The sequence below is a fragment of the Fusarium falciforme genome, chromosome 2, assembly GCF_026873545.1.
Source record: "Fusarium falciforme chromosome 2, complete sequence".
In the NCBI taxonomy this organism is placed as follows: domain Eukaryota; kingdom Fungi; phylum Ascomycota; class Sordariomycetes; order Hypocreales; family Nectriaceae; genus Fusarium; species Fusarium falciforme.
Window position 1 is genome coordinate 562614 of NC_070545.1, and position 13363 is coordinate 575976.

The window sequence follows — 13363 nt, forward strand, 5'->3', positions numbered from 1 at the left end:
ACATGCGTGCGGGAGGTCTGCTAACCGTTACTCTTCTCTCGTACACCCAGCCTATCCGCAATCATCATGTATTATCATCTATGATAGGGAGCTCGTGTGAGAGATAGCGCAGGGTGCCCGACTCATTGTGCACTTGGGGGAACGCCTCTCACCGATAGGTCCCTGAGAATATTTCTCAGCGACAGACCCTGGGACGTGTGATTTTAAATAGCGTAGCGTGGGAGTCGTAGCTGTTAAGTTATTCTTTGGTGTCTTATCATCCATACTGCAGCCGATCTCTGGGGATGTATAGACCAGGGGTAGCAGAGTCCCAATAGCAGATATGCTTACTTCGTGGGTGGCGTGATCCAAGACATTCACGAGCTTAAAGGCCCTTGAAGGGTGGGGAACGTGTGGTAGGGCGTAGTTATACGACGTCCGGTCTCGGGGTAAATTACCTTTTACATCCTTTAAAGATGGAGTGTATCCCATGTAAGTGAGATTTGACAGCTCGAATTCATCGACCGACACCACAAGAACCACCCATATCCATCTCACCTCCTTGCCTTCCACCAGATCTCACAAACCAGCTGAATCAGCAAACGTTATGGTCTCGGAAAGATCTGCAACTACAATCATGTTGGGTTTAACTCTGGCTCAACATGGGAGAATCCTCGGTCGGAAGTCCGGCCCGGAGTCCCACCTTGCAAGTGTCCAGGTGACGACTTGAAACAGTCACCGACTTACACGAGGGGGACGAGGAGCTATAAGTGAAGGAGCTGTCCGTTATTTTACAAGCTTACTTATAATTCTGTATCTTCATTGAGAACCGTGGCAATGGCACAGACTGCCACCGTGACCCTCGCGACTCTTGATCCCGTCCACACCACCACCCACCTCCCAGAAACACAACCAGAGCCGACAATTCATGATGCCGTTTCTGCAATTCCTCCTTCAACAGCCGCCTCCGTCGCCCAGAGATGGAACGGCTCCAGAGAAAACACCTTCCGAACTCTATCCTGCTACTTCGCTTTCACAATCTACGGCATGAACGACGGAACCCCAGGCGCAATGGTCCCCCATTTGGAAAACTACTACTCCCTCCCCTACTCCATCGTATCCCTCATATTCCTCGGCCCCATGCTAGGCTGCGTCACCGCAGCATTCACCTCAAACAGGCTCCACCAAAAATTCGGCCGTCGCGGCGTAGCAGCCTTTGCCACAGGTTCATACGCAATCTCATACGTGGGCATGTGTGCGCATCCACCGTTTGGCCTCGTGGTACCGCTGCTGGTCCTCACGGGGTTTGGGAGCGGGCTTATGAATGGGACGTGGAATAGTTGGGTTGGTGGGTTGGCTAATGGGGGTACTATGTTGGCGTTTCTTCATGGGTGTTGGGGGTTGGGGGCTACGATTGCTCCGATTACTGTCGAGTTATGCCTTCCTTTTGTTGTTTCTCTATGTTGACTGTTGAACAGGTTAATGCGTTTGTCTCGAGGGGGTGGAATTGGTGGTCATACTATTGTAAGCTGCTCTCCTCTCACTGATACAGCATACTGACGTATCTAGATCTCATGGTAAAGACCACAACTCAAACATAATCAGCAATGGCCTAATCATCTCAAAGCTCGGTCTAGCTATTGCCGCCGCCGCAACTACAGTGTGGTCTTTCTGGGCTGATTGCGGAACGAGCCGCAACACGTCACCATCAGGCCAAGCCCACAGCTTCACATTCTCCGTATTCAAAGACAAGGTACGCCCATCACGGTATCTTACCTATCAGGCTACTCACCAATTCAGGTAACCCTCCTATTCTCCAGCTTCATGCTACTCTACGTAGGCGCCGAAGTAACAATCGGCGGCTGGTTGGTAACCTTCATGCTCAACGTCCGCAACGGCACGCCCTCTGCCTCGTCTCTCGTCGCCTCTGGCTTCTGGATCGGCATCACTGTTGGCCGGTTCGCACTGGGCTGGATCACGAGCTACTTTGGGGAAAAGATTATGGTCTCAGCGTATCTCGTTATCGCGATTGGCCTTGAACTAGCATTTTGGCTTGGTAAGGAGTTTGTGGTGAGTGCTATTATGGCGGCGCTGGTGGGATTATCTATCGGTATGGTGATGCCAGCGGTAAGTATACATGCTCTCTCCAACATTGGTCGCACGACTGACCGAGGTTCAGAGCATCAGGGTGATGACCAAGATCCTTCCGGTCGAAAAGCATATTGTCTCTGTTGGCTTTGGCACAGCTTTTGCCGTATCTGGGGCAAGCATGTAAGTCATCCCCAATCCCATTTAACCCAGGAATCTCATCTTCTCCAGATTCCCATTCGTGGTTGGAGCGCTCGCTCAAGCCGGCGGAGTCCAAGTCCTCCAGCCCGTCATCCTGGCACTATTCGCAGTCCAGCTCCTACTCTGGCTTTTCGTCACAAGGATGAAACTCGACAGGGACGAGGACTCTTCTGCGTAGCGTACTATAACCTGGTCGTCATATGTGCGAACCAGAATTATCCGGTCTCGCGTCTACTTCTATAGTGGAATGTTGCCCCTAGCCGGTTCCAACTCTGACCATATGGGCCATCTCTTTACCTTAATGACAGCTACGAAACTGAACAAGGATATGAAGAGTGCAGACACCCGAGAGCCAGCATTACCAATATTTTAAATAGCGACAATTACGGACCAATCCCAACCTCAATCTTCATCAGCCCCCAATTCAAGATGGCCAAAACACCCTTTTCCACTACCCAGCCAAGCTCACGTCCCTCAATCAGACGGGAGGTAAATAGCCATCTCAAGACCACCAGTATACGCCGTCGTAGTCGTCTTGAACCCGTTCTTCGGATCGTGAATGTACTCCAAAAACTCCTTGTATAGCATCTTTGCCCAGCCAGTATTGTCAGCCAGCACGATGGCCCCCCTCTTCAGTCTCGGCTTGATAATCTCCAGCGTCGGCAGCGCCAGCGGCGTCCAGACTAAACCTTTGTCAGTAACACCTCCAGCAAAAAATGGATGTTGACTCACTGTCGAGGAGCAGCATGTCAATCTGCTCCGGCATTCCCTCCTCCACCTTGAGCGTCTCCGTCAAATCACCCTCTCTAAGTTCAATCCACGGCTCAACCTCCTCCCCAGCCTCACTCCAATGCTTCCTCGCTCTCGCCGCCTTGCTAGGCTCCTTTTCAGTCCCAATAACCTTTCCCGTAACAACCTCCCCCCTCTTCCTCGCCTCAGTGACATTCTGTCCAACAGCGAGAGCAAGATACATGGTCGAAACGCCAAAACTCGTACCCGCCTCGACAATGTTGCGCGCGTCGATGCTTCGCGCTAGGAGGTACATGAACTGGCACTTGTCCTGCTCTAGGGCGACAAACTTGTCACGCATGTGGTCGTCGGATGAGGCTGTCCATGTTTGGCCAGAGATGTAGTAGCCAAAGATGCGGGTGAGGTAGAACCAGTATTGAGAAAATGCCTTTTCTTGGGCTTCGGATTCGGCGTGTAGACGGTCGAGGAGTTCATGGACGCGAGGGCTGGCCTCGATGGCTTGGATGGCTGTTGCGGATGGAGCCATGGTGAGAGCTGATGATTGTTCACAACGGCGGCTTCTACTTCTCAAGGAAATACCAGAGCTTAAATAGATGCTGTACTCATATAGAATGAGTCACTCTCATCCCAGCCACATGGAATAGGCGTCATGCACGGAGCATATATCAATCAAGATCCGGTTTAGATCTTATGAATCTCATCTGATAACTCCGAGGCCGATTTCGCTTCCCCGACAATAAAGGCCGGTTTTACGGTTAGGCCGGCTCATTCCACAAGCCACCCCGCGTCTCTGGTGCCAATGGGATTTGACAGACATGTGAAGCTACGAATTGTTACGTAGGATAATTACAGGACAAGGCGGGGAAGCTGAATAGACAAGTCCATTGTGTAGAGTTATTGTGGTGGTGTAGGCTTCCATGCTTACTCGGGACAATCCATCGGCAGTTGGCTATCGTGTACCAGCAAAGGCTTGTGAAAACCATACATAATTTACATTGATTTCTGGTACTAACTCTGTAGTTGCCCAGAGTCCCATAAACAGACCACTCTCTCAGGCAGTCTCACTCAACACGGCCTTGGTGGAGATGGCTCCGGCCGGCTTCAACTTAAGCCCGACAACGGAAGCCCGGTCTTCGGTCCAAACCCAGCCTTGACCTCCGACCGACAATGACTCCCTTCCGTTATCCACCCCGGATCCGTATTCCTACCAATCGACACGAGTCGAATTCACGGAACCCTTCCGCCCATGCACGACATAGAGACAACATCTCTCATTCTCCACAAACATGCCGCATCCCGTTATTCGACCGAGTAGTTCGCCCATCACGTCCTGTCCCCAGTCTCGTTTCCATCTTCGCCTGCCGGGATGCAAACGATAAACATCAAACATCCAGCCTCGCTTCTAAACGGGCCATGCCGCATCCCGGGCTTCCGGTATGCATAAGCGCCCTTCTCCCAGCCCTGGTCGAGATTTAGGTCGTACAGATCCCCCTCCACCAAGAAGATTTCCTCGATATAGTCGTGGACAAACACATGCTGCTGGTTGCGGGCGCCCGGCTGCCAGCGCTGCAGAGTCGTGCGCCGGCCTGTCTGAGAGTCGTGATTGAGGACGAGCTCGTCAACGCCCGGCTCTAGGGGTGTCCATTCGCGATTGTACGAAGTGGTGGCGGGGTGGAATTCGAACTGTTCCATGGCGGGTTTCAACGGTGAGTTGTCGTCGCACAGGCGTCACAAGGCAACAAGTTCTCGAGGCCTAATCATCTCGCTTCACCTGATGATAGAGCCCAACTATATCATCCAAGATCCAGCTTGAAAATAATATTAATAAGCTTGTGATGACAAATGAAGTAATGCTAATAGCTGATAAATCTTGCCTTAAACCCATCGCCAATGTTGGCTTGACCAGACATGATCGCCTTTATTTTTGGAAGGACGGACTTCGACCTGCGATAAAACGGCCTCCCCCAAAGATGACAGTGACAGCTACAGTAGTATAGCAGGGCTGCTATCGACCAAGACGGAATGAGGCCTGCAATCCAGTCAGAATGCAACCCCGCAAAGAACACATGCGAACGGCATCAGCCCTGTTTCCGGCGAAACAAAAGATAGCGCCGCCGTTAGCTTGCTCGAACAAAGGGAGGTGAGAAAAGAGAAACCATGGTGAAATGAGCCAGGTCGAGATCTGCACCCTCACGGGGAGCTGAAATTTTGGCCGTCCACTCGGACACCGACAGCACTGAGGCCCAAGGGTCATGAGGAAGCTAGAGCTACCTAGGCGAGAAAAGAAGCCTACTGTTGCTGGTCTGCCAATCGGTTTCATCAAGACTACCAGCCCTAGGCGGACGCATGGCCAAGGCTGTCCTAGGCCGCAGCATCAAGCCGTTGGCTAGTTTTCCGTGTTCAAAACGACCAGTCAGGTCAGGGTCAGCATTTGACGGACCACAAACGCCCGAGGCTATCCTCAATCTCAAACACGTTCACTTGGGACTTTGTCGAGGCAGGCTGCCGATCCGAAGGCTTGGAGAGTCACTTGACGGCTTGAAGGAAGCGGGATCCCTTTGCAGTGATTAGTTGCTTCATGCCGAGGGCGGGGAGACGTGTTACACAGCAGTCAAGACTTCGTAAAAAGCGAAGACAGATGCAGCGGGGGGCTCGGAGGTTGCACAGAATGTCACGAGCAGTTGAGACAATGCTCCCGACGATTCAAAGCCTGAAACAGCGTAGCCAGTCCTTTGGGTTTTTACCTGGGCATTATCATATATAGGGATTTGATCTTATCTGCGTTGGTTGCATCGACGAGGCATGGCGCGGGGGTGTGAATCAGTGAATGGGTGTTGCGCTGCACGAGAGATCTCCATGACCACGAATGTCGACTGTTAAGCTTTCTAGATGAACACAGAGTGCAACATCATAATGTTCTGCGCGGTGCTGCATTCAAAAGACCTTGGACACGTGCGTTGGTATGGTGGCATAGATGCAGTCGAATTGGTGAAACAAATCGACGGGAACCAGGACACCTGGCGTCAGCCACCCGTAAGACCCCAGTTTGCATTCATTCAGCTCCACAGCCTGAGACCTCAACTGCAGTGGGGGTTTGTTTGTCACGAACCTCTTGTCCACCGCCAGATTGACGTTTTCCATCACGGGGCCTGAGCCAAGAGGTGTGGGCGGGGCGGCATTGCCAAGATCCCACAGCGAGCGAGTGGACTGGACGATAGAACAGGCGAGGGATTTCCGAGATGGACTCAGCATGTGGGACGGGCAGCAAACGGAGAAGGAGATCAGCGGTGGTTAAGGGGGAAGATCAGAGGCGTCAACGAGCCGATCATAGGCGAAGGCCACTAGAAGATGTTTCAATGACGCCGACCAGACGGGCACAAGGCATCTTTTGTTGGGGTCATAATTTTAGCCTGTCGGTGTGTTTTCTCTCCGGATCATCGTCAAGATCCTTTGACACCGAGTGACCGACGTCGCATGCGCACGAGGGGAGGCTGGTGAGTGACGCTGCTGCTCATCACCAGTGAGGTTGAAAGGTGAGTCGTGGCCGGCGCGCAAGACACGGGACAGCCCCATCTCACAAGGACTGTATCTGTATCGCCTGGTATTGATCCTACAGGACCCCTAAAACCTCGGCCGAAAAGGAAGCTCCGAAAACGATGCGAAGCGAGCCAGGCAGTCATCGGCCTGGGCGAGGCATGACGTCGAGAGTCGGGACGCGCTCGTGAGCATGAGGCCATTGCGGCCATCCCTGGGTGTTGCGTTTCTGACAGTTGGCGTATCGCCCATGGATCTCACGATGACTTCACTCCTGACTGCTCCGACCCGACCTTTTGTGGGGAATATCCAGCATGGACGCGACAGCAACTGTCTGGCTTGGAGCGTGCGAGTGCGAGAATGAAAACATCTTTCGGTCGGTTGCTACCGCGGACCACTTTTTCCCACGTTTCTCTCGTAACTCGGTGCCCGTGTTGGACAGTGTCAGGAATGACGAGGATATTGCGATATGCATGTCTGGCGACGCGCAGACGCGACGATCACCGTCCGACGAGGCCACTGCGGAAGTTACAGTATAGACGGTCACCGTCTTGGACTGTGCTGACCAGCGTGAGAGCCAAGGCGGTTGGTGATTGGATCTGTTGGAAGACGGCCACCGTTTCGAGGGCCTCTCCTCGTTGCGTTTTCACCCTTGACCTGGAAGTTTTCTCTGTTCCCTGACCCGGTTGACGCGGAGGGTCGCAGATCCATGACATCAGTTTGGCCGAAGGGGTTCCGTTAGACCTTTGTTGCTGGGCGGCTCCTTGTGTTTACGAAGCACAGCACGAATTGTAACCTCGAGGGCGTTTTGTGTGAAGGATGGAAAAGATCCTGGTCCATTCCTCGAGCGCGGGAGAGCAAGCCTGATATGCAAAGCAGATGTCGTGAGTCCCGTCGATATACCCCAGACAAGGAAATGCACATCACTGCTGTGAATCACGCGTGCTCGGCGAGTTATTATATCCCAATGTGATGCAGTGTAAGTGCAGGTACGATAACTTGGTGAAACCCATGGCATGGCCTCGGAATATTGACCAGGGTCGAGCGTCTGCCGCTCGGAATCAGGAGGCGCAGTTGGCAGTTGAAAGACGATCGTCTCGGTGGGCGTTTGGTCTGGCAGAATGGTTTCTTCGGGCGACGTTTCGGTCAAAGATCCGCATCAAGAGGCGACAATCATCGCCAAACTCGGTGTACCGACCGACACCGCTCCGTAGCGTAGTGGTAGGCACTGTATAATGGACGGTCGAGTATTAGGTCGTCGGTTTGCTGTTTGCTGGAGATGACGAGAGATCGGCTGGGCCAAATCATGCTAGGGGGGATTTGCGACGACCAAAGACAGGACGATTGACTGTGGTAATGACAGGGTGAAGTCTAGGACTCGGCCGACGATCTGGCGCAGAGAAAAGGGAAGAGAATGAAATCATTGGTCAAAGATGCCTTTCCATCAAGTGGATGGAGCACGAGAGATGGTGGCTTGGTCGATGACAGCCGCTCCTCCACCAAGGGCCCCGTACCGCGAGGTACCAGACAAAAGCCGGCGCAGTGGGAAGCCCCTACCCGTCAGAAGGGTGCCTGCCGCTAGAAGCCTCACGTCCCGCCCCGAGCCCCCTCGAGGCTGAGCCACTCACAGGCGCTCAGCGGCTCGACGCCCAAGGGGGTACATGGCGGGTACGGGTATCCAGCGTGACTGGAGCAGGCCTCAACCGACCCCAACGCTGTGGGCTGCAAGGGCCAGCAATTGCGTCACAGATGCTGATCGCCAATTTTGCAGGCTTCTCATGGGAGGCTTGGCCTGGGGCTTCTGAGGCTCGGGATGTTTTCCCTGTGGTTCTCAAGACGTCTTGGCCGGGTTAGCGAGGTCCTTCGGATGTTTGCTTTGGCAGGGTGTCGAGCCGTTGCAGTCTGTGCAACCAAGCGAGAAACTCTGAGGGTTTTTTTTTTTTCTCCTCTGTTGACACCTAACGCGTCGCCTAGTGCCTCAGCTCCGTCTAGCAGCGAAAATCTCAATACCAATGAATGCATCGTGAGGTCAGTATTTCAGGCGCGGATGATGGCCGTCTGTGAAAAAGTACGTACCGGCGCGCCTTTTTTGGAGAGGGCAGCCGAGTCGCGTGGGCGCTAGCGCTCAGGCGAGTTGAGTTCGTGCCACTGTCATGTTGTTGCCCGGTACGTACCCTTACTGCACTGTGATAGACGCCGGAGACATTGGCTGCTCAGGCAGGAGTACCAAGAAGCAGGCAGCCAGACAGGTACTCGACCCCCCACACACAGCTGCGGCGATACCTGTCCAGGGAGAGCTCCAAATGTACCGAGGGGTGCCGATCCCAAGTCCCATGACTCCTCGCTCTGTCGTCACTTTCCTCTTCGGGGGCCAACGAGATTCGCCCGTCTGGAAGCGGTGCCAGGCCCGTTCTGTCTTTTTTCCCAGGGTCTCGCCTCTCCGACTTCTCTGTCTGTTCTAGGGGCTCTCTCTCATCAGAGAAGGAAGAGAGGACGGTGAAATTATCAATTCACGAGAAATCCACTTTACATTCCCATCCCCATCCCCATTTCGTTCGTTCGTTCGTCTTTTCCCCTTTGGCCTCCCCCCCTCCCGTCCATCCTCTTCCCTTTCTACTCTGGCCGGGTTTCTTCTTCCTGCCACCACCTGCCACTGAAAAAGAAGGGTCCTCCTGCCGTGCCTGCAAACGTGGTTTTTTTTTTTTTTGCCTCCCATTGTCATTGCATTGCCATCGCCTTGGTCGTTTGCGCCGACTAGGAACTTGCCGGCTTCTTCAACTTGTTGCCACTGCTGTCATTGGGGTTGGTCTCACCAAACACTTCTGCCGTCTTCGTCACTTTCTTTTATTCATTTTGACTTCTTCCTCCTTTTTTCCATCGCTTCTTGACTTGTTTACTCCCCGTTATTATTATATCTCCCGCTGCTATTGCTACCGTTAGTCCCCTCCCCTCCCCTCTCCCCCCCTCCATCTCCAGCTGCATACCTACATATCCTTGAATGTGACGCTGCTCGTGCTGTCATCTTGTTTGCTTTTTATTCTTTCCTGCAGCTGCCGTCCAGAACTTGGTCGCTCTCGTCTCTCTCGCTTCGTCAATCCATCCCATCCACTGACGCTTCGCGCTTCGCTTCCTGCAGGGTCGACACCACCTCCACTGTAATTCACTGCAGTCGTCGCCGCTCCGCTCCATCAAACGTACCACCTGCCTCGACTTAGCAAGCAAGCTAGCACTTAGTTGGGCTGCTTTCTTCCGCCTCTTGACCGCCGCCCACCGCCAGCAGAGCATTTCAATTCCAGCCCCAGAGACACATTCTCAACCACAACCACTCTTCTGGATACAGCTCTTTTTTCAGCCACCAAAACTCCCGACAAGACGAAAAAGTCGCTGCCGCGTCCCTTCTGCAAGCCACCTTTCCCTTCGCGACCGATTCCAGAGCATCTCCGAATTCCATTGCGGCTAGTCCCCTCTCGGTCTCTCCGCGTCTCCGCCCTTCCAGAGGCACTCTAGAACAATATACCAGCCTCATCGCACGAGTTGGGTGGATCTAGAATCGCTGGGCCTCCCTCTAGAACCGCCCGCTACGAGATCGAGACCCTTGAACCACGTGGAACCATTGGCACTCGACCTCTACCCCTCTCGCCAGCTCTCTCTCTTCTCGACGACAAAGTCCACGCGATCCCTCCTCCGACTTTCCTCACCGATATCTCTTCCTTCGAGTCTCGCCTCGCCTCTAACTGTCGCGCCTCAATCGGGTCACCTGTCCCATTGTCTCTACTCTGTGGATGTGGCAATAGCCTGGTCAGCCTGTGCGACAAGTGACGACATTTGCGATTCACCGACTCGATCATCGGCCCGAAACATACTTGGATTTATATATACTGTCATGGCAGAGGAAACCGAGCTCCAGCCTACTGCTTCAGAGCAGCCCCATCCGATTGCACGATCCGACTCGTCGGCTTCAACAAGCCCTGAGGATAACAACGAGCCTGTCATTCACCAGCCCATCCCTGTACGACCTGGTCTGCCCACTCGGAAAAGCAGCGGACCCCTGGTAGTCCCTCGTGATAGCTCAGCAGTCGGCCCTCTAGAACCCGACTTTGGTCCAGATGATGTACGGGCAATGAGTCCCAGGCGAACAAGCGAGGACCTGGATAGGATGGGCAAGGAGGCTCGGGACGAGATGAAGAGGTGAGTCGGATGGACATCTCGTTGGACATTGACTGACTGTTCTAGACACGCCAAGGCGTTGCAGGACTCGCTGCTCACGATTTTCAACCGTATCGAGGCCGTCCGCGAGGAGCACGATAAACTCGACAACAACAACAAATTCCTGCAAAAGTATATCGGCGACCTCATGAGCACCAGCAAGATTACGGCCTCGAGTAGCCGCAAGAAGTGAAAGAGATGCTGTTCGCCAGCTACCGCCAAACCATACCGGCAACTCAGGATGCCAACACATTACCGATTCGAATAGCGAGACTCGCAAGTCTACCCCGACCCTCTAGAAACTACAACAGTATACCTTGGATTCGAACTTTGGGGCCCTGCAAGGAAGGGCATGATACCCGCGCCTCGACAGCGCTGCTACTTCGTTTCAACATCTCGCCTTTTAGGGCTGAGCTCAGTATTATTGCATTTGACTGTACATTAACGCATTTATGAACCCCGGGAGTAGATCCCTCACGATGGATCGATCATGCGCACGGAGGGAGCGCACTGGAGCTTTGTTTTGGTTATTGGTTTTGCATGCAGCATCCCACCTAGCATGGTGCACCCAGCATGGTGCCGCATCTGGTCATTGGACCCTGATGCGCACAGGCGGCGTTCTGAGTTGACATTGCCCGAAGCCGGGAACACTTTGGCTAGGTCTGATGTGGCTTTTATTCTATCACGGTGTTGCTATGGATGTCGGTGTATTGTAGCTCCCGTAGAAAGGGGGAGCGGGTTGGTTGGGTTCCTACTGACATACTGCCTGACGGCACGGAGTGAGGTTCGTAAAAGAAAAAAAAGAGGATCGGATTTTAAGAGCGTGAATGTCCCTACAGTTCCAGGTGTCTGCCAGATTGATACCAGAAGAAGCTTGAGCGTCTAGATTAGTTGCTCTAGTATCAGAATTGACAGGGTTCAAACATTGCGGATGTATGATGGTGATGTCTGTACCAGAGTGCGATGTCTTTGAAGGTTTAAAGGCAGTGGCCAGGAACGTTCAAGGTTTGGAATGTGGTTAATTCGAGATCTTCTTCATATACCCATGCAATGACTTGAGCCTCAACACCCATCAGCCTCACTTCTAAATCTTCAACAACTATCAACCCACGTCTTCAAACTCGGCATCAACCACGGGTCTCATCATTCTTCGGTCTTCCTCCACCCGTCATGATAATCTCTTCCATACTCATAGCCTACCACTCCGGCCTACCTTCACCGCTTCTCCTAGAATCAACTATCTAGGACACCATCCAGTACTGCCTCCTCCACTGGCGTTATTCATCGGTCTCCACCTCATCGGCTGTCTTTGGACTCTGCTCTCTCGGTTAGAAAAAGGGGACTGGTCACATATCATGTCTGCGATAACCCTCGGGCCTACTATGTCCAGGCTGATGTACCACGTAGTAGTGCTGTTCTAGGTTCTTGCGGCTGTCGTGGTCGCGTTTGAGTATCACGGTTGGACTAGCAGACACCTCTTGGTCCGCTGCCAACCATGCCTTGAAAGAAGCAGCAAAGCGACGCGAAATACCCAAACCCCCTTCGGCCGCCCCGACTGGTGGAGGTTTCAACGTCTCAAGTTAATGCGAAATTAGCCAATTTGTTCAATCAAGAGAAATCGATTTTGTTCTGTGTGAGGAAGAATTGTTGGGGATAGAAGTTGAGGCATCATGCTTTGGCTCAGGGTAGGAGCATTGAGATGTCTAGGGAGGCGAGCAAAAAGGATATGGGAGGCGGGAGTTTTTACGTTGCTGTAAACATCAATTTAAAATTGTAAACCATATGAACCTCAAACCGGATGATTAGTATGCACCGAACTTTGAATGGTGTTAATGTCTTCGCCTGGGAGTTCAACAAAAACTTGTCTCCCGTTGCCATTGTGGACTTCAGAGCAATGAGAGTTTGGGATAGACTTTTGCAGGGCCCGACAGGCCCAATCGACTTGTGTAAGCAAGTACGGTGTATGTAGATCTAGAGGAACATTAGAGAACATGGGAGTTGCCCAAAAAGTTTGACCTGCGTGGTGGTGACAATGGTAGTGTTCTCTGAGTCCTGTCCAGCACGTTTTCAAGCAACAGCGCAACGATTCAGGATCGGGGCCGGGTCTAACTTTGTCATTGAGCCAATCAGACCGAGACCGACCCCTGCCCCACACATCCATGCCGGAGAAACGCCAAGGGTCGGCCAAATATACGAAGTTAACTCAACACCCTGCAACGATTGGAGAAGCTTCCCCGGCCCTGTTGGCCAAGTGGTAAGGCGTCGCACTCGTAATGCGAAGATCATCGGTTCGATTCCGATACCGGGCACGTGCTTCCCATCCATTTCTTTTGGTGTTGTGGCGTCCTTTTTGCTGTAGAGTTGGTCGAGATATTTGCCTTGGTGTTTTTGCGACATTCCGGATTCGGCGACCGTTGAGGCTAAGCACCGCCACACCACCTGCGCCATACCCAAGAATAGAGAACAATGGGTCTACCCCACGCTGACATAATTCTGCCGCCTCACCGCTTTCCTTTTGTGGCTGCCCTCTCCGATCAACGTACCTCCTCGATTGCATTATCTCGCTGTGCATCAATTCAGAGATCCTTCATTCTCATGATGTAGA

At 52.9% G+C, this 13363-nt stretch overlaps 4 protein-coding genes across 4 annotated transcripts; 2 read left to right on the plus strand and 2 right to left on the minus strand.

Annotated features, from left to right (window-relative positions):
• Positions 1-816: 816 nt before the first annotated feature.
• NCS54_00211400 (MFS domain-containing protein) lies at positions 817-2446 on the plus strand (the record flags this gene model as incomplete). Its single annotated transcript, XM_053147720.1, has 5 exons — positions 817-1283; positions 1549-1732; positions 1780-2106; positions 2159-2250; positions 2299-2446. The coding sequence occupies 5 exons, from the start codon at positions 817-819 to the stop codon at positions 2444-2446; spliced, it is 1218 nt and encodes a 405-aa protein (XP_053003695.1).
• A 296-nt stretch (positions 2447-2742) lies between these two features.
• NCS54_00211500 (Hypothetical protein) lies at positions 2743-3544 on the minus strand (the record flags this gene model as incomplete). Its single annotated transcript, XM_053147721.1, has 2 exons — positions 2743-2951; positions 3001-3544. 2 exons carry the CDS (start codon positions 3542-3544, stop codon positions 2743-2745), a joined length of 753 nt encoding a protein of 250 aa, XP_053003696.1.
• Positions 3545-4341: 797 nt separating this feature from the next.
• NCS54_00211600 (Cupin-7 domain-containing protein) lies at positions 4342-4710 on the minus strand (the record flags this gene model as incomplete). Its single annotated transcript, XM_053147722.1, has 1 exon — positions 4342-4710. The coding sequence occupies one exon, from the start codon at positions 4708-4710 to the stop codon at positions 4342-4344; it is 369 nt and encodes a 122-aa protein (XP_053003697.1).
• Positions 4711-10435: 5725 nt separating this feature from the next.
• Positions 10436-10951, plus strand: NCS54_00211700 (Hypothetical protein; the record flags this gene model as incomplete). The annotated part of the gene is made up of 2 exons (XM_053147723.1): positions 10436-10740; positions 10786-10951. 2 exons carry the CDS (start codon positions 10436-10438, stop codon positions 10949-10951), a joined length of 471 nt encoding a protein of 156 aa, XP_053003698.1.
• Between the last annotated feature and the right edge of the window lie 2412 nt (positions 10952-13363).